This window comes from Athene noctua, chromosome 3 (genome assembly GCF_965140245.1).
Source record: "Athene noctua chromosome 3, bAthNoc1.hap1.1, whole genome shotgun sequence".
Lineage (NCBI taxonomy): Eukaryota > Metazoa > Chordata > Aves > Strigiformes > Strigidae > Athene > Athene noctua.
Window position 1 is genome coordinate 41,775,845 of NC_134039.1, and position 21,907 is coordinate 41,797,751.

Here is a 21,907-nt window from a genome sequence, read left to right on the forward strand (position 1 = left end):
TCCTTTTATTTAAATCAATAGTACAAATCTAGGCTGCAACATCCTATTAGTTTTGCAAACTTATTTTATAATTATTCAGTAAATGAACATAATAATTAAGTACAACTGTTGCATATTCGTTTCATACTGAAAAGTAATAATAGAAAAAAAAGCTTTCTGTCTACTAAGATGTGGAAGAAAAACGCTACATGAAACCAATCTGTACTCTAAGAGACAGGATTGGTTGACCTCACATCCTTTTTTCATCAAATAATTTTGATGGTGGACTGAACATATTTATATACCAGATAAAGGCTCAGATTTGCATAATGAAAATGTATACAGAAAACAGAAAAAGAAATGAAAGGACAATAAGATTTCCATTCAAGTTAACTAAGGTGCGTTTCTATAAAATTTCTTAATTAAGGTCTTGACAATAAAACAGCTCATGTGTTATTTGGTACGAGAATTTCTTCTCTTTGGAGAATTTATGACCTATCCATTGAGAATTACAACCATCTGATGGATCAGAAGAACAGTGTTCTCTATTGAGGTAGGTGCCTGGAAAGAAACCAGGACCTATACTTGGGTGATTAACTTCTTAGGAAACGTCAGTGAACTAAAAATAAATATGCACGATTTTCGTGAAACCATAGTGTTTTACTTTTTGGAGATTCAGTCACATAGACATTTTTGAACACTGTGGGCAACAGAGCCTATAATAGAAAATGGGTGCATAAACTGAAATACTCTGGGGTATTTTTTTTGTGAAGAAAAGACTTTATCAGCAGCTGCAAGCAGCACAAGGGATTGCCATCAGACATACTGAAAACCTTATATGACCAATATTCTAAGTGAATAGCACATGGATTATCAGAGAATTTCTTTATCTCAAATTACACGTTAAGCACAATATTACTGTTTCAACAGTTCTTGGTAAGAGTACTTGACAATTTAATTAAGACCTAAATGTTAATTAAATTAGAAAAGAAGAGTTGGTATATAGGTGATTATTTCCAACATTTGTTTCCCGCATTAAAGAAAAGCATGTCTATACATTTTACAGTTTACAAAGATGAATGACTCAGAAAATATATTATGCTAATAATTAAACTGTAGAAGAACTAATATTTATGGAAAAACTATAAACATTTTCATAGCTAGAAATGAAACAAAAAGCACTCCAAATTACCATTTTCTGGTTTACTTTGCAGAGTGTTTCTGGGTATGCAGCTTAATGTTTTAAAAACTTTACATTAAGAAGAGTTCATGGCTGCTTGCATAACTTCACTTGAAATCAGGAATGCCACAGCCCAATTTACCTCTCATGTGCAGGAGAAACACAAGAAATTCTAAAAAAATCAGTGGTGTTACTGCAATGCAATATCTACGCAAGCAGAAGAAACTCAATTTTTTTTTTCATTTCAGTCATTTAAAACTTGCACAGACAAAATATTTATGTATTGATCAGGATATCAATGCACAACAAATTATTCTAGACAGGAAATAAAGAGCAACTTAAAGGCATTTTAAATCAATTCCAAAACTTAGAAATTACACTAAGTGAGCCAATCGATCACAGTTATTTGCATAACTGCTTGTATAATCAGAAGAGTACAACTGAACTCCCCATAATCTAACTCTCACAAAACCGAAGCTGAGAACTGTAATGACATGATTTCCGGCTTTCTCCCATGCATCTTACAAGAAGATGGATCACAATAACGAAACCTGATTTAAGTACTCCATAATCACCCAAAAGCATGTTAAATCTTTGCTTTCACAGAACTCCTACAACATATGAGAAAACATACATAGAGTTTTCTGGGGTGAGGCTATAAACTATTCTCATGTATTTCCCAAAGGAAAATCAGTGTTTTCCACCACTGAGTTAATTGTTTTTCAAATTGTACAACTCATTCTGATATTGTGTTTCAGTATTACAGGTAAATATTCCCATTCCAATAGCCTGTGCTTTTTCTTTGTCCCCTCATGGAGATCATATGGATAGGAAATGCTACATGGGGGGTTTTGTTTGTTTTGTCTGTTGTTATTTTTAAGGGGGGAGGCACTAATCTCTGTTGTAGTAGGAATACTTTAAGATTCAGAACAACAGCCTGTTCACAAGCCTGTCTTGAAGCTGACAACTGTGCACAACAAAAAACCCCTAAATATATCTTTAAAATAATTTGGAGGACCATGAAAAAATGTAATTACAAATATAGAAAGATAACTTTTTGTCCAAAAGAATAAACACATTTTCCCCCAAATAGCTGGACAGAGATAATATATCTGCCTTGCACTTAGCCCCAGACAAGACTGAGTATAAGGACCTGGAAGGGGTAAAGCAACAACAACAATAAAAGAAAACTGAGCTGGAGGTCAAAATTAGATTTAAAAAGCTTTCCAGTGCAGGAGGGCTAAAGAGAGTTCATGTATGGATAAACTCTTTACATGGAGAACTGTTACCATTTGTGTGCAAACCCTGAAAAGATTTTCTACCTGAAATGAAGGGCAGCTTGCATTCAGTTAATATTAATTTTCTTGTATTTCTCCATTCTGCACAACCTTTAAGTTGGGTCAGTCTTCTATGCAGGCTGAAAAATGTCACAGCTATTCTCATATCAATTCTCAGAGTGAGTCTTTTAGTGCCTGTCAGTGGGGAAAGTCTACCCAAATTACAGAAACCAGGGAAGTGCACTCTTATCCTTTTGAGATCAGGGAGTGGCGTCCTCTTTTCCCTAATGGTGTTCCACTATCTCCTCTCCCAGTGGAACTAATCCATGATAAGCCTCCCACCCCTGGATCTGTCTGGTCGAACTATGAGAAGCATGACATCTGGAATTAAAGTTCACATCAGTCATGCCTATCTTCTCATTAGGAAGCTGGCTTCAGCAATCAAGGACAACAAGAAATGTTTCTCTAAGTCTGTCAACAAAAAAAAGAAAGACTAGGGAGAGCCTCCACCCCCTGTTAGACACAGGAGGAAATATGGTAACTAGTGACAAGGAAAAGGCTGAGGTGCTTAATGCCTTCTTTGCCTCAGTCTCTAATAACAAGACGAATTGTACTGAGGGAATCCAGCTTCCTCAGCCAGAAGACAGAGACTGGGAGAACGACCCCCCTGCAATCCAGAAGGAGACAGTCAGTGACCTGCTGCATCACACAGACACACACAAGTCTATGGGACCAGATGGGATACACACGAGGGTGCTGAAGGAGCTGGCTGGGGTGCTCGCCAAGCTGCCTTCCATCATTTACCAGCAGTCCTGGCTGATCAGGGGGTCCTGACTGATTGGAAATTGGCCAATGTGACGCCCATCAATAAGAAGGGTCAAAAGGGTGATCCAGGAAATTACAGGCCTGTCAGCTTGACTACAGTGCCCGGGAAGCTGATGGAGCAGCTCATCCTGAGTACCGTCACACAGCACATGTGGCTGCCCCCCAGGGCTCGGTTTTGGGGCCACTCCTGTTTAACATCTTTATTGATGATCTAGATGAGGGGATCGAGTGCACCCTCAGTCAGTTTGCAGGTGAGCCCAAGTTGGGTGGGAGTGTTGATCTGCTCGAGGGTAGGGAGGCTCTGCAGAGAGACCTGGACAGGCTGGAGCCATGGGCTGAGGCCAACTGGAGGAGTTTCCATAAGGCCAAATGCCGGGGGCTGCCCTTGGGCCACAACAACCCCCAGCAGCGCTACAGGCTTGGGGAGGAGTGGCTGGAGAGCTGCCAGTCAGAGAGGGACCTGGGGGGGTTGATTGACAGCCGGCTGATCAGGAGCCAGCAGTGTGCCCAGGTGGCCCAGAAGGCCAATGGCATCCTGGCTTGTGTCAGCAATAGCGTGGCCAGCAGGGACAGGGAAGGGATCTTACCCCTGTACTCGGCACTGGTGAGGCCGCACCTCGATTCCTGTGTTCAGTTTTGGGCCTCTCACTACAAAAAGGACATTGAATGACTCGAGCGTGTCCAGAGAAGGGCAACGAAGCTGGTGCAGGGTCTGGAGCACAGGTCGTACGGGGAGTGGCTGCGGGAACTGGGGGTGTTTAGTCTGGAGGAGAGGAGGCTGAGGGGAGACCTCATCGCCCTCTACAGCTACCTGGAAGGAGGTTGCAGAGAGCTGGCGATGAGCCTCTTGAACGAAGTAATAAGTGACAGGACAAGAGGGAATGGCCTCAAGTTGCACCAGGGAAGGTTTAGTCTGGATATTACAAAGCATTTCTTTACAGCACAGGTTGTTAGGCCTTGGAATGGGCTGCCCAGGGAGGTGGTGGAGTCCCCATACCCGGAGGTGTTTAAGAGTCAGGTTGACACAGCACTGAGGGATCTGGTGTAGTTGGGAATGGTCAGTGTGAGGTTAATGGTTGGACTGGATGATCTTCAAGGTCTACATGATTCTGTGAAGCCACTGTACCCTTTTTAGTTCCTAAAGTCCTGCGTGCCCTACAACAATTGGTTCAGTCTTTAGGAATGTCCTGGTTCAGCTAGGATAGGGTTAAGTTTCCCCAGCAGAGAAGGGGGAAGGGATCTCCAGCCGGGTTATTCATACCATGCTGACGTCAGGTCCGAGTGCGGGAACTTTTTCCTTGGTGGCTTTGGTGGTGGGGAGCTCACGGAAGGCTTGTTCCATAACCACTTGCGGTATTTATCTGTATATCTTTTGTCTTGCTGACTCTTATTGCTGTTTATTGTTGCTATCATTGCTACTGTTGTTGTTCAGATTGTTTATCACACTGTTGTATTAAATTTCTTCTTATTTTAGCCCGGGGTTTGTGCCTCACTTCCAACCTGACCGGCTGAGGGTGGGGGAGGGGAAACGGCAACGTAGTCTCCGGTCCCGGCAGGGCTTAAACCACCACAACTTTTTTTGGACGCACCAACGTGGGGCACGAACTGGGTTGAAATAAGAATCAAAAAGGGACAGACCCTGACGAGAGTGTGATAGAGCAATCTGTTTTGTGTGATTTTTCTGTTTGTATTTGTACTATGTAATAATGTTTGCAATGCTGGCCCACTTGCGTGGTGGGGCTGGATTTTTCCTTATATCCAGTATATGATACCAGTGCTGGCATTTGTTATCAGTGGAAAATGTATAAAGGGTCTTATGTTGTTATATGGGCTATGGAATGCTTATAATGCTTTTGTATCGCTGTTGGTGGGGGTGGGCCGGTACCTGTTTGCCGTTTGGGCTTTTGTTAGGGGTTTCATCCCCTCTATGGGTGAGCCAGGGGAAGAAATCCTCTCGGGTTTGGGGAGTTTCAGTTATCCTTGGAGCCTGCAGGCCGGTGTGATTGTGGCACAATGCTTTCTGAATGTCTGCCTGATTTCGATTTTGGCCATGCGGCATTTCTCTAACAAGAGCAGTGCCCAGAAACCTGCCCCGAGGTCAGATAATAGTGAGTGGCAAGGGGTGTGGGAAAAGATGGGCAAAGGCCTGAGTCGGTGGGCACCTCCAATGCTTTGGAATTTCACTCCCGAACAAATGCAGAGCCCTGATAAGCTGATGGAGTGATTCGAAAGGGTGTGTTACCAAGCTGGCAAAACCCAGGAGACACAAATCGCTGCAATGTGTTGGGGACTTGCCCATGCATACCGTGTCCTCTTTAATACCACCCACTGCCCTCAAGGGGGAGAAAAGGCTACAGAACCTGAGAGTGAACTTACTGGTACAGTATCTGGGCCGAGGGTACAGGCAGAGTCACTATCAGTCGCCTCCACCAGCACAGCAACTCAGCCAGAGAGTCAGCCAGTGCCGGTGTCAGTCGCCCTGACACAGAAAACCAAATGTACCAGAAAGTCAGTTCGCAAAGTGGGGGATGGGGATGAGCCAGGCCCAGCACGGGAACAGGAGGAAGGACCAGAGGTGATCGTCCGATCTCTATCCCCGACTGAGCTGCGAGATATGCGGAGAGATTTCGGCCGCCTGGAAGGCGAGCAGATTTGCACCTGGCTGCTCCGATGCTGGGACAATGGAGACAGTGCTTTTGAGATGAGGGGAGAGAGGCCAGGCAGCTGGGATCTTTGGCCAAGGATGCTGGCATTGATAAGGCAATAGGGAAACAGACTCAAACCCTCAGCCTTTGGAAGCGACTCCTGCTCAGTGTAAGGGAGAGGCACCCCTACAAGGATGATATCCTATGTCAGCTAAGCAAATGGACCAGCATTGAGAAAGGCATCCAGAACCTCAGGGAACTGGCTGTGTTTGAGATGATCTGTGGTGATCTGAATAATGAGCAGTCACCCATGGACCCAGATCAGGCCCCTTGCAAACACCTGATGTGGTGAAAGTTCCTGAAGAGTGCACCAGAAGCACACTCGAAAGCATTGGCAATAGTGTCCTGGTGGACAGACACCCACACTCTAACAGTGGATGGAGTGGTTGGCAAGCTCCGGCAATAGGAGGGAAATCTCCCTTCATCTCAACATTCCTGGGTCTCAGCTGTGGAGGAACTGTCTCAGAGGATCCAGAAAGTGGAAAAGGACATGTCCTACGTTCCACCTGCACGGGCTAATGTCTCAGCCATTAGAAGTAAACGTTTCCCCACCCAAGAGAAAGGCAGCAGAAGGTACACACCACGAGGCACCCTGTGGTTTTTCCTCCACGACCATGGAGAAAACATGAGGAGGTGGGATGGACAGCCCACTGCCGCCCTAGCTGCACGAGTAGAGCAGCTGAAAGGGAAGACCATCACAAAAGGGGAGTCCTCTAAGAAAAGCGCAACTCCAGTGTCCAGTCAGAAATCCCCCAGACAGAATAGAATGGCGACCGTTATATCTGACCCTCTTGAGGGGACCAGTAAATCACTCTTACAAGAAGTGAGTGATGATGAGCAGGATTAGAGGGGCCCTGCCTCCAGCCAGGTGGAGGAAAGGGATAATCGGATTTACTGGACAGTGTGGATCCGATGGCCTGGCACGTCAGACCCAAAAGAGTATAAGGCTTTGGTGGACACTGGCGCACAGTGCACCCTGATGCCATCGAGCTACAGTGGGGTTGAATCCATCTGCATCTCCAGAGTGACAGGGGGATCCCAACAGCTGACCCTACTGGAAGCTGAAGTGAGCCTGACTGGGAAGGACTGGCATAAGCACCCCATTGTGACTGGCCCAGATGCCCCGTGCATCCTGGGCATAGACTGTCTCAGGAGAGGGTACTTCAGAGCCCCAAAAGGGTACCGGTGGGCTTTTGGTGTAGCTGCCCTGGAGGAGGTTGAACAGTTGTCCACCTTACCCGGCCTCTCAGAGGATCCCTCAGTGGTGGGGCGGCTTAAGGTTGAGGAGCAGCGAGTGCTGATTGCTACCAGGAAGGTGCACCGGCAGCAGTACCGCACCGACCGAGATTCCCTGGTCCCCATCCATCAGCTGATCCGTCAACTAGAAAGCCAGAAGGTGATCAGCAAAACTCACTCACCCTTCAACAGCCCTATATGGCCAGTGAGAAAGCCTAATGGCACATGGAGGCTAACTGTGGACTACCGTGGCCTGAATGAAGTTACGCCAGCAATGAGTGCTGCAGTGCCGAACATGCTCAAGCTCCAGTATGAACTGGAGTCGAAGGCAGCCAAGTGGTACGCCACGACTGACATTGCTAACGCGTTCTTCTCCATTCTGATAGCACCAGAGTGCAGGCCACAGTTTGCGTTCACTTGGAGAGGCATCCAGTACACCTGGAATCGATTGCCCCAGGGGTGGAACCACAGCTCCACCATTTGCCATGGACTGGTCCATACTGCACTGGAGAAAGGTGGGGCTCCAGAACACCTGCAGTACATTGATGACGTCACTGTATGGGGGGACACAACCGAGGAAGTCTTTGAGAAAGGGAAGAAGATAACTGAGATCCTCCTGAAGGCCGGCTTTGCCATTAAGCAAAAGCAAGTTAAGGGGCCTGGAATGGAAAATTCAATTCCTAGGGATAATATGACAAGATGGGCGTCGCCACATCCCAGTGGAGGTGATAAACAAGATCACAGCCATGGACCCACCAACCTCTAAAAAGGAGACTCAGTCTTTCCTGGGCACTGTGGGGTTCTGGAGGATGCACATCCCGAACTACAGCCTGATTGTGAGCCCTCTGTACCATGTAACCCGTAAGAAGAACAGTTTTGAATGGGGCCCTGAGCAACAACAATCCTTTGAACAGATTAAACGGGAGATTGCCCAAGCAATAGCCCTCGGGCCAGTCCGGGAAGGGCAGGAGGTTAAGAACATGCTCTACACCACAGCCGGGGAGAATGGCCCTACCTGGAGCCTCTGGCAGAGAGCACCTGGGGAGACCCGAGGCCGACCTCTAGGCTTTTGGAGCCGGGGATACAAAGGTTCTGAAGCTAATTATACACCAACTGAGAAGGAGATACTGGCAGCGTACGAAGGAATTCGGGCTGCCTCAGAAGTGGTCGGCACTGAAACACAGCTCCTCCTGGCACCCCGACTGCCGGTGCTGGGGTGGATGTTCAAAGGAAAGGCCTCCTCCACGCATCATGCAACAGATGACACATGGAGTAAATGGGTTGCATTGATAACACAACGGGCTCGAATAGGGAACCCCAGCCGCCCAGGGATATTAGAGGTGATCATGAACTGGCCAGAGAGCAAAGATTCCGGGATGTCACCAGAGCAGGAGGTGACACGTGCTAAGGAGGCCCCACCATATAACGAGCTGCCGGATGAGGAGAAGCGATATGCCCTGTTCACTGATGGGTCTTGTCGCATTGTGGGAAAACATCGACGATGAAAGGCTGCTGTATGGAGTCCCACACGACGGGTCACTGAAGCTGCTGAGGGACAGGGTGAATCGAGCCAGTTCGCAGAGGTGAAAGCCATCCAGATTGCTTTGGATATTGCTGAGCGGGAAAAGTGGCCAAGGCTCTACCTCTACACCGACTCGTGGGCAGTGATGAATACCCTGTGGAAATGGTTGCAGCAATGGAAGCAGAACAACTGGCAATGTAAGGGTAAAACCGTCTGGGCTGCTGAAATGTGGCAGGACATTACAGCCCGTGTGGAAAACCTCATTGTGAAGGTGCGCCATGTGGATGCCCACGTCCCCAAGAGTCGGGCCACTGAGGAACATCGACACAACCAGCAGGCAGACCAAGCTGCTAAGATTAGAGTGGCTCAGGTGGACTTGGACTGGCAGCGCAAAGGTGAACTGTTCATAGCCCGGTGGGCCCACAAGACCTCGGGCCACCAAGGTAGAGATGCAACATACAGGTGGGCTCGAGATCGAGGGGTGGACCTCACCATTGACACCATTGCAGAGATCATCCACAGATGTGAGACGTGTGCAGCAATCAAACATGCCAAGTGGGTGAAGCCCCAGAGAAAATGGAGAGCGATGGCTGAAATATAGATATGGAGAGGCCTGGCAGATCGACTACATCACACTGCCACAGACCCGCCACAGGAAGCGCCACGTGCTCACAATGGTGGAAGTAACCACTGGATGGCTTGAAACTTACCCAGCGCCCCACGCCACCGCCCGGAACACCATCCTGGGCCTTGAAACCCAAGTCCTGTGGCGACACGGCACCCCAGAGAGAATTGAGTCAGACAACGGGACCCACTTCCGAAACAACCTCATAAGTGCCTGGGCAGAAGAACACGGCATCGAGTGGGTCTACCATATCCCCTACCACGCACCAGCCTCTGGGAAGATCGAGCGCTACAATGGACTGTTAAAAACCACATTGAAAGCACTGGGAGGTGGGACCTTCAAACACTGGGACATGCATCTAGCAAAGGCCACCTGGTTAGTCAACACAAGAGGGTCTGCCAGTCAAGCTGGTGCGGCTCAGTCGAAACCTCCACGTGCTGTAGATGGGGATAAAGTCCCTGTGGTGTGCCTGAGGAATATATTGGGAAAAATGGTCTGGTTTAGTCCTGCGCCAGGCAAAGGTAAAGGCAAACCCACCCACGGGATTGCTTTTGCTCAAGGACATGGGTGTACCTGGTGGGTGATGCAGGACAATGGAGAGGTCCGATGTGTACCACAGGGGGACTTGATTCTGGGTGAGAACATGCCGTGAATTATGCTGTGCCTTTGTTAATTGTTATTTTGCTATTGTTAACTGCTAAATGGCAGCTGGACATGACGCAGATGGTATAGAATAAAGGGGTGGATTATGTCCTGGTTCAGCTAGGATAGGGTTAAGTTTCCCCAGCAGAGAAGGGGGAAGAGATCTCCAGCCGGGTTATTCATACCATGCTGGCGTCAGGTACGAGCGTGGGAACTTTTTCCTTGGTGGCTTTGGTGGTGGGGAGCTCACGGTGGGTTTGTTCCGTAACCACTTGCGGTATTTCTCTGTATATATTTTGTCTTGTTTACTGTTATTGCTGTTTATTGTTGTTATCATTGCTACTGTTGTTGTTCAGATTGTTTATCACACTGTTGTATTAAATTTCTTCTTATTTTAACCCGGGTTTGTGCCTCACTGCCAGCCTGACCAGCTGAGGGTGGGGGAGGGGCAACGGCAACATGGTCTCCGGTACCGGCAGGGCTTAAACCAACACAAGGAAGCAGCAGAGCAGGAAAAAAGGAAGAACTGGATCCTGGAAAGTTTTCTTATTCCTCACACCTTCACCACAAGAAATGAAAGGAGGTATTTTCAGGAGGCCAAGAGTGCTGCTGGGCTGGAAGGAATCCACAGCCATTCATATCATTGAGGCAGAAAGTTTGGCACACTTGAGAGGAAATCTTAAACAATGCAAGGCTTAGCAGCAGCTGGTGCTGGTAGTGGGAAGCTGTGCAGCCCTGACACAGGTCAGGAGAAGCTGGAAGCAGCTCGGAGGGCAGGCAGGCAATCAGCAGAAGCTCCACCTGCCTCATGTTTGTATTTTCTGTAAAGGCAGATAGAAGTAATGGAAGACAACTGAGCAGATGAATCTCATGCATGCTAACTATCTAAAAATACAGCTCTGTAGTCATTCCGTGGCATCAATACATAAAGATAAAAGATTGCCATCTGTTCATTACTTCGAACAAACAAGTAAACAGACAGAAGAACATTTTAAAACAATGATTCTCACTGGAAAGTGTGATGCTTTGCTGGCAATAATACATGGTGTAAAAATCATATATGTACTGTTTCTCTAGAAGACTATGTCAGATTTATCTGTACTATGCTCCAGAAAACAAGAGTATGAGAGTATGATGACAAGGCACTCTAGTTGGGTTTGGATAACAGGAATAGGTAGACCTGCTCAAAATTGCTGCAGGAGCAATAGATTCATCACTGGTGAGAGATCTGCAGTATCTCTGGAGCAGTGTGAGGATGACATTGGATCTAGAGAGGCATGAAACAGTGACAGTTTTTTGTCAACTTGGGATGAGCTGCAGACAATTTAAGAATCACTGTTAACCCATCCATTGCTGCCATCAGCAGCAGAACTAACATAGCAGGAGCTCTTAGAAGTTTTACGAAAATTCTCTACGGCAATAACAAGACATGCCCTTAACAGAGCTGGCAAAATGACCTAAAGCCATCTCCCTCACAATTACTCCTAGACTGGTAAAGGTACATGAAAGAATTACTTAATGTTCAGGAGAAAGTCAAATAGAGAAATCTGGCATGGAAACACCTAAGGAAAAAATATATAATAAAGCAGATCTTGGTTACATATATTTCAAGACAAAATCCAGCATTGACTTTACTTTTTAAATATGCATGTTCTACTGGAAGTATGTTCATTTTTCGAAGTCTTGTCATGAATAAACCCCATATATTATGAATACTTTCCATAAGAAAGCACTGAAAGCATGTTATCTATAAGGTGGCTATAAAAATACAGTCAATTATCGGGAAATCACCAGCATTCTTCTTTCAATTGTTAGACAGCTTGAGGTAGAGCTTATTGCAAGCCTGTAGGGTTTGACAAGAAATCTGTTTTACAGCACTGAGGAAAAAAATAAAAGAAGCACTTGTAGAAACTGATTTTTAATATGATATCGTGTTAACTGATTACATAAACCCTTCAAGTCAAGAAATGATTTAGTCCCCCACATCGTGATTAAACCATCTAGTGGAAACTGTATTTATTTTGCTTATAGGTACATTTCTCCTTTCCCCCTCATTCTATGTGTGCGTCTTTATGTATGTTGTTACAGTAAGACATTTAATCAAGCTCTTTTGAAGTGGTAGAGTGGAAACAGCTGTTTCTAACAATGTGCCAATGACATGGGGCTTAAAGCTGTCATGAGCTCCAGATTGCAAGCAGCACTAATATGTGGTTGGGATGGTAGTGACTTGCAGGTCATGGCACCTCCTTGAGAAATGCTTCTAAGCCAATCAGCTCAAGGTGGTGGCTTAAGGTCTTAAGGCTCTAGTGAGCTCTCTTTCATTTAATACTCTTGAGGTCACACTTCAAAGTGCCCTTTCTTCTCAAGAGCCACTGGCCATATGTGGGGGTTCTAGAGCAGCTTTTTAAAGATTGGCTGCTTCAAGTTCAGGCTTAAAAAATTAGAAATGCAGTTCTGTTACACAAACGATGTCTTAAAAGTTGAATAAAAACTAAAGCTTAAGTCAATATCTCACATTCTTGTAAAGAATGACAACATAAAGAGAGTTTCTGGATGACTGTTTTTTCCACAACAAAGTGAGCTTAAAGCTCACATTTTAGAGTGTCTAACAACTTGTTAAAACAACTTTCTGGTTTTGTGAGTATTACAAGATATAGGGCACCTAGAAACCATCCCTGAATACATACTTTCCTCAACAATACTCCCACTCAGAATAATTACTGCATAAAGCTCTTGCTGTCCAAGAAACTAACACTTTCATTTCTTCATGCAACTGAATTTGTTAAAATTAGACTAATGTGATTAACATACATCCAAGCCAACATTGCTAGAACAAACACATGCATGCTTCTCACTAAGAAGGCTCTGAAATGATTTTGTTCTGATCATGGTAAACACACAATGTGGGAATGCATTTTTTTGAAAGTATTCAAAAAGATCCAGGGGCTAGGGAAGCTAATCTCTGTAGGTTACCTACAGAGTCAAAGGAGGAAAAGAGAGTCCTGTAACAACTGATTCCTAGCAAATAAAAGTACATTCCTTCTCCAAACTGCTTCCTGGGTTCCTCTCTCCTCCTTGGCTGTCCAGGGGAAAGTCAACTCTGTGAAGCCCATTTGGAAATAAATAGACATAATCTTGAAAATGCTTACTTCCTCAGTGAAGTTTAAGACAAATTATTCCCATCTTCACAGCAGCACTATACAGAAAATACTGCTCTTCTGAATTTTTAATAGAAATTACTTTCATAGAGGATAAATATGCACCTACTGCAAATAAGGCCAATCAACGCTATTAAGAGAACAGGTCTAAATCTGGAATATTAGTGATACTAGTTAGATTTGTTTTTTCTTTGCACCCAAGCTGCATTTCAGCTGGTGCAGCTATTGTACCAAAGTGCTTTAATTCTTTTAACACTTTGCAGAATGAAGTTGTATCCAAAAGTGAAGATGATGTTCAAGAAGTGGATATATTTTTAGATTAGATATAAGAAAGAAGTTCTTTACTGTGAGGGTGGTGGGACACTGGAACAGGCTGCTCAGAGAGGTTGTGGATCCCTGGTCCCTGGCAGTGTCCAAGGCCAGGTTGGACGGGGCTTTGAGCAACCTGGTCTAGTGGAAGGTGTCCCTGCCCATGGCAGGGGGGTGGAACTAGATGGTCTGTAAGGTCCCTTCCAACCCAAACCATTCTATGATTCTATGAACACACCCATGCTGTGGTCAGTTGTTCTTTTACCAGGTATAATTATTTTGCAAATACTTTACTCATTGTAAAAAAGCTTTTGACAGAGAAATTAAATTACATTTTCAGTATTTTTCAGTCCTTTCAGAATTAGTTCAATGATGAATGAATCACCCCCAATACTACAAAACCAAAATACTTAAACTTTTGCTTTCTTAAAACCAAGGGCTTGCATGTTTCAGAGAAGTTCTATTTCTCCTGTAACTGAATACTACTTTTCTGGGGATGTTTTTAGCCTCCTTTTTCACAAATTTTATAAAGATAGATTAGTTAAATGAGAAAGTGACTCAGACATGAAGGTATGTTGGTTGCTCACCGTTGCACTCCAGTCTTGAGACACTGAAATAGAAGAAGGCTTGTTTAGGAGACAAAAGCAAGAGTGGAGTCTGCTGTCTGGAATAAACACTGAAATAGCCAACTAAGTAGCTCTGAAAGTCATAACTCAGATGGCCATTTAAACTGGACTTGGGCATAGAAAAGCTCAGCAGGGCAACTTCTGGATCCAAAGAGTTTATACAATGGGAAGCAGGTGAGGAAGTATTGTATATTAAGTATTGCTTCATTCCAAAAGCAAAAAGAACAGCTGAAAAATCAAAGAAAGGGATGCGAAAGCAAAGCAGAGTGAGAATGCCAAGAACAAAATTGTATCATGAAGGCTCAGTGAGCATTTGAATTCACTAATTATCTGTAAAAGATAGAGTTTGTAGTATTACTAACATCTCTTATTGCTGCTAAGGATGGTATTTGATAATAGTGATATTAGAGGCACTACACAATATGTAACATTTGTAAAGAAATGGTTGTAAGAGAGTGGAAATCTGAGTTTTATTTCAGGCTGCACTAACTGAAAATCTTTCAGGAGCTAGGCATGGATCTAATTCTACAGAATAACTGATAATTTAGGTGTCTTGGTACAGTGAATAAGAAAGGAGTTGGTAACAGAGAAATGGATCTTCAGCTTGGGATATGAAGGAGTGATTGGGGAACCACTGGGGGGAAAAAAATGCTTAAAAAAAGTAGAGAAAGCCAGTTTATGTGGCATCCTGATCCAAAATTCACTAACATTAACAGGTACAGTCTCAAGCACCAGAAAGGTGAAGGTTCTTATCAAATAGATGCTTTTAGCACTTAATTGTTCTAGGAACAAGGCTGATACACTGCACAGAATGAGATTTCAGTGCTGCCACAGTATTCTCACTGAGATGGAATTTGGGAAGAGACCTCTTGGCAACTAATATTAAACAAATATACATACAGATACATGCCATATATATGGAACTATGTGTATGCATGCATCTGTACATTACACCACATTCATACATCTAGCATTTTGAATTTTCTGCAAAGGAATGTTGCCAGACCATTAGCGATGCATTAAAAAAAAAAAAATCCTTCAGCACTATATTTTGCGTCAAGGTATTTCTTTAACAACTTGACTCAGACAATTTTGCTGATCCTTTATATTCATAAGGCAATGGGAGGATACACAAGCTATATCCAAAATAAATGAAACTGTGGGCAAGGAACATTTCAGTCTACTAGAAATACATTCTCTACATTTTCAAGTTGCGAGACTGGTTTCTATAGAGTTCTGGACTGGGACCTTGCAGTCTCAGACAGTACCTGGGCACACTCTGAGAAGACAGTTGGATCAACACTAGAGAATAGTCCTGGGCAAATTTAATTTACCACTGCAAATGTATAATAGCTATTAAGTACACAGAATTTCACTAGTTTGCATTCCATACTCATCGAAATATGTCTTACAATGTCTGCATTTTACTGCTTACTACTTAGAAAATCTCCTCGAGTGGCTTCTTTTCCTCACATTCCAAAACTACTACAGTAAATCTGAGAGTTAATAAGAAGAAAAAAGGTATGTATGAGAAAGCTGACAAATTTTCCATTGATTTGCATTCTCAAGAGATTGCCCTTGTATAGTCATCTTCTAACATTTGATGCTGGCAATGAAAACAGATATCTCTTTCCCAGTCTGCATCATTAAAGTATTTATAAAAACTCATGAACCATATGCATACTATGCTTAACCAGAAAGTTAAACTTTATCATCTTGAAGATAAAAGTGAAATTATCTCTTAAAGAAAACTGAACAGCAGTACTTACTAGTTCTTAATCTTAAAAGGCAAGATTAATTTTTGTTCTGATTAAGTACATAGTAAATCTATACCAAGATACAACTATGTCTAAACAGAGAACAACTATTTTAATGTGGAATAATAAGCTAAGAATTATGAACAAGTTTGACTGATGATCGGAAAAACTGTTACATATTTTCTCTAAAAAAGAAAATACTGAAGAACCCTCAGAGTCGACAGAAATTAAGGAAATTAAATCCTTATAAGAAAAGCAGGAATGGGGGAGGGAGGGAGGAAAGAAGGAAGCTGTATTCCTACCTCCAAAACACACATATCTTACACTATCAGTAAAATATTACACTTCTATGCAAGATGATCATCTTACCACTCACTTTAATGTTAAAACCATGTTTTGCTCTCCGTACGAGGAATTCCCAGGGCCAACAAACCTCCAGAAATAGCTGCATGACCTCCTATGAATTTTTACTTAGACAAAAGGATATGTCTACACTAAAAAGTGCAATAAAAATCAAAACAATTTAGTGCTAAGGTAACCATGGCCAAGCAATACATTGGTTTTAATTTGGACTGGGCTATCGCCCCATTAACTGCTAGAGTATACTGGATGTATCTTCGGTTTAGTTTCCTACCAAAGGAATCCCATTCGTACAATACAAGACTACTTTATGACGTGAACCAGAATGCAGTAAGTGGAGATGTCTGCATGATGTGCTTCAAAAGCACACAGTTGCTCTGAACTACACTGCTTAAGAAGATACATACAGAACCATTGTGCTTTGTGCTTTCTCCTGTTTATTTCCACAGTAATATGGTGATAATGGCATGTGCTTGGGAGTCAAGCTGGGCAAGTGTTGTTCAGTAGCACTGATTCAATAAATATGTTATAAGAAAGTTGCTATAATAAACTGTCCTGATGATATTATCCTACAAAAGATACTTAGGACTTACCATGTAAATCTTGTCAGCAATACCTAGAAATACCTAACTTTCATAGTGCCACTGCCATGAGATAGAAGTCCTGTTACTCCCAAAGCTCTCTGAAAAACCTCATGCTTATATTCATACATGGTTATACAAGAATAAATACATTTCTGAGTTCCTGAAAAATGTTTTGAGAGTACAATGAACTACAGAAAAGAGAAGAGGAACTGTACTAACTTTGAGGCCACTGAGGGAATTCTTTCAACATTAAGGTATCCACTCAGAAATAAAATAGTCTTGCATCTGGAAGCATAAAGAATCAAAAAGTCTAAAATGTTATCTCAGAAAATATAAATTAAAGAAATACATTTTAGAGGATTTTTTTAAGAGACGGTGTGAAAAGTGTGTAATTTCATATGAATAAGTTTTTTTGTTGATTTGGATAATATTTTGTTAGCTTGTTTTGAGTTGTAGCTGGTGTTATTTTGATTCTTAGACTTGAAAAGGTCTTCCCTTTTAAGCCTGGTTTTTGGTTTCTGTGTGTTTGGTTTTTTTCTGGTTTTGTGTGTGTGGTTTTTTTTTTTTTTAAATTTGGGTTTTTTCTTTTTTTTTCTTGACTGAAAATGCTAACACGTATCCTCAAATTTAGCACTATAGATTTCTGTGACAGGAACATGTTTTAGATTTGGTTTATTACATAGACAAAGTATTAGGTATTTAAAATAAATTCTGCCCCATTTGTATTCATGATTTTTTTTTGCAAAATGTGAAGGTAACTGAAAAGAAATATAACACTGAGTAAAAAACGGTTAAAAATATATTTTATCCCTTTAGTTCCTGATGCAATAAAATTTGAAATGAGCATTTCTTTTTAAAAAGGGACGGTCACATAGTCCTACATATTTCTGCTTCAAGGAATAAGCCTTTCTTTGACAAAGTACAACAACCTCAGAGGTAAGTACCTCTGAGGTAAAATCATCTTTAAGTTTGTTGAACAACAATGATTGCCAAATGTTCATGACAGCAAAAAAGGCATGTCTATTATTTAAAATGCCTTAAACAGTGGATCACAGAATAGCCTTTCATTCTCTTTTACTAGTGAAAATAGCTAAATTTAGGCAAGCTTTCCAAACCTCAAGGTTCCAAATATAATATAGGCCAAGAGATCAAATGCTCCATCAAGAAGTTTTTCCTCAACACAAAGGGTTCTGCACTGCAGCACATTCATCAATTTAAGTAATGGATATCATTAAGAAGGTACTTACGTTAGGTCTTAATCCTGCTGCCATTTCATAATACTTCTCAGCCTCTTCATTGAGACTGGCTTGTCTATCAGGACAGAAAAAACAATATAATTACACCTCATTTTCCCTGGGTTAAAAAAGAAATCATACCTAAAAAAGCACAGCTAAAACAAAAATACTGCAACTACTCCACAGTGTTTAAGGATACTACCCAAAAAAGTGTACAAAATATGTCAAACTAAAAGATGTTTTTATAGTTCAGAAGATCCATTATCACAAGCCTATTTTTTGTACCTTATTTTCTTTTTATTTCTGAAATATGAGTACACACTGGAGAGAAATGCAGAAGGCCAAACACTCATCTGAGGCAAAACCAGAGACATACTAGTCTTTACCAGAGGAAAAATCTGGCTTGTTGTTTGTAATAGACATACTTTCACGGTAAATTATGAAGCTATAGATTATACAATAATGCAGTTCCTTTCTTTGTGCCTCCCCAAGAACATCATTCCAGAAAAGAAAATAAATTAGAGAATACAATGATTTCTCAAAAAATAGGTTCCAATGATTCAGGGAATTGATTTAGAAAAGAGAGTTCTGACTTCAACATTTACTCAACATCAGTCTGAGATCTTAGATCTCATATCCCAGGGGAATGAGTTTCTGGGCACCTGAAGCACTATCAGCTCAACTCTTTTTCTTTTTCTTACATCTACATTCTCCTAGCAGTTTATTTTTTATTTCTTCTCCTGAGTTTTCAGCTTAATGCCTTCAAATGAAAATGCAGTATGTTGCCATAGAAATACAAACACATTTTTGTCTCAACAGGCCCTTTTTAACTCTTCTCCTTTTTCTCCACCTTCTTAATTTTCCTCCAATTATTCATTTTGGCTACTGGACCAATGAATATCAGTTCATCGCATACATATCATGAGGAAGATGTTAAGAACAACCAAGCAGGACTCTCAGGCAGGCTACATATCTTCTGCTAAAGTTATCTGTTTTTTTTTTTTTTTTCTATGAAGAATTAGGTCCCTGCATAGAAGAGTTAGGACAGGAAATCTTCAGCATATTTGTGTTTGTTATGTGATTAATTTCTGTGATACAAAATGAAAGAATTAGAAAACAAGAATAACACTGAATAGGGTTAGTGGGTTTTTTTCCTTTTTCTTCTCCTTCCGAGAGCAGTTCGAAAAGTATCAATCAACTGATACTTGATCTGGAGATTTTGCCTTGTTCATTACATGAGTTTTACATGCTTTGTTTTTCAGTGATCAACCTGTATTCTAATTTTCCTCCTAAATTTTAAACATCAGTTACATGACAGTCAATGAATCCCAAACAACACATTTTGACAGTTATTGGTCTTGGTAGGAGAAACGGGGGAAGGATAATCCTTTTCAAGTTTCTCATGTAATTCATGTACAAGCTGAAACAACTTCCTGACTAGCAACTTGCCAAGTAGAACCTGGTTTATACCTGTTAACTGTTTTAAATTACTTTGCACATGTACCATCAACTCAGTGGTTGTAGTGGTTAAAAACGATTTAATGTCTAAAAATATTCATTTAACATGCTTCTGAATCACTCCTGCTGGGCATTAGTAGCACTTGCAATAACTGGAAAAAAAAATAATCTCATACTTCCGAAATTCAGGATTTACTACAAGGCACATAAAATCAAACCTATCACAGAGCTTTTTTTGTCCTGTTTGAACAGAACATTCAGAAAGCATTTCTGTACATGGTGAAATTCTGTACCATAAACAAGGTGCCTTACTCAGAAGGCAGATACAAAAGGTGTTGTTGGCATGTGAACATGGAGCAAATTAAAATCTTGTCCCCTTTTAGCCAAGTGGAAATACATGGCTTGCTTGCCTCCCACATGTACATCTTGAAACATGGATCATTAATTCCTAAGTTTAAATCAGTTTGAATTTATAGTTCTCCATTAAAACTGTTTATAGAAATGAACGAACACCACACTAATCTGGTCAGGAAAATGCCAGTTCTATTTCTGGGGCATTCAGCAACATTTTCTTAGTTAAGATACAGAAGAATTCTAGTTCCCATTTTCCCTGGAAATCTAAACTAGAAATTCATTACGTTAAGCCCTGGAACTGCTTTCCTTTAAGAAAAATTAAAGGCACAGAGGTAGGAAATTGCAGTAACCCTATGCCACTGAGCAGTAAGGGGCCCTGGATCAATGTCAAACAATGGAAGGACACTAGCAAAGAAAACATAATTCATATTAGAGTAAAACTAGATAAAATGCTGATAATAAAACAGAAAGGAAGGAAAGGAAGCAAAGACAAATTTGGAAGACAAGAATCCTTTCAATAGTTCCAAACTATATTTCAACCTCTCTCCTAAATCTTTTCATGACTACTGACCTTGAAAACACAGCGATTTCCCACATTAACACCTGACATTCAATCTTACTTTAAGGGACAGAAATGTCTCATCTTTTTATTCTCTCATATCTCTTAACCTGAGCCTCCAGACCTACACATCACTCTTAGGTTTTCCTTACACCCAGTTATATTCAGCTTGCACCCAGCTTTTGCATCTCTATTTTGATAACTGGAAAAAATACTGCTTTAAGAGACACACACCACCAATGCTGACTTGTTTAGATACATAAACATGAATAGGAAAGGGTAATTTTTAACCTGCCTATTGACTGTATAGGGTTCAGACTGTCGATCTTTTTTTTTTAAAGTAAAATCATGGATGTCGATCCAGCTATAAAAAAGTTTTCTTCAAAAGAGATTCCTATTTTAAAATACTGAATGTTTATACTTGGCATTCTTAATGGACCTTTTTGTGTCACAACAAATCATAATCACATTCCATACGTGTAACCCTTCATCCACATTGTTCTTAATAGAATTTAAATAGACTATATGCTTAGCCATACACACATACCTATAGATATATATTTAAGACCATGGACAGTAATTAAGGAATTAATAAAATCTGTTTAGACAGTAACATAGGATAAACCTTTGCCTGTGAGACAGTGCCAGCAAGTGTGTGTTTGAACAGTCAGTGTACTTTGGAGAGCCAAAATACTCTCACAGAAATTCACTGAAAACCGAAGACCATTTAAGACTAATGAATCTTAAGAAAAATGAAGACCATTAGAAGATTGTTCTAATTTAGACTTCTGTTTTCAAATATCCAATAAACATGCTGTAACTTCATGTAATGTGTTTCCCACTTACAGAAACATAAAACCCCCAAGTATTCCCATAAAACGTGCTTTTAAGCAAAGCTCTTCTTCAAAGCTCTTATTTGGAGACAACATGAAGCTCTTTTCCTGTTTCTAATTAGTACAGTGGTGTCACCACACTGCCATTCCTTATTCTAAAAGTAATTTCCAAAAACCTATGTAACGGCAGCTCACCTCAGCACTGAAATTTAGCACTATTAATACATGACTCAGTCAATGAAGCTACAGCCACCATATGGCATTACAAATACATGCTTCACTACATGCCATTAAACTGTATCTAGCTTTGCTGAAAGACTTCAAACTGCTAGTAAGCAAGAGCATAGCAAATACTACAAAAGTAAAACACTTGACCAGTTACTGTTTCAAGAAGAACCACCCAAACAGCTACATGACCCTTGAATGAAGCTGTCTGGAAAACAAATTTGTTAAGAAAACAAATTTTACAGGCAAGTACTATGCAAGTTAAAAGTTACCAGACTGTTGCAAAGAAATTAATTTAATGCACCTGAAATCTCACCCCTAATACAGGTGACTTGATTCATTTGGCATTGCATTATCAGGATCCTACAGAAGTCATTTAGGCAAAAAATTAGTAACTATGTTTGTGAAATTAGGAACAGGGAGGTCTCTCATAATACAAACAGAACTCAGGTTTTTTT

General features: G+C 41.6%; 1 protein-coding gene across 1 annotated transcript in view; it reads right to left on the bottom strand.

The window, feature by feature from the left end:
• TMTC2 (transmembrane O-mannosyltransferase targeting cadherins 2) overlaps positions 1–21,907 on the bottom strand; it is a 292,156-nt gene that overhangs the window by 14,348 nt on the left and 255,901 nt on the right. Inside the window, exon 11 of the mRNA XM_074902779.1 lies at positions 18,033–18,096. Within this exon, the coding sequence (XP_074758880.1) occupies positions 18,033–18,096 (64 nt within the window). The remainder of the gene's footprint in view (positions 1–18,032; positions 18,097–21,907) is intronic.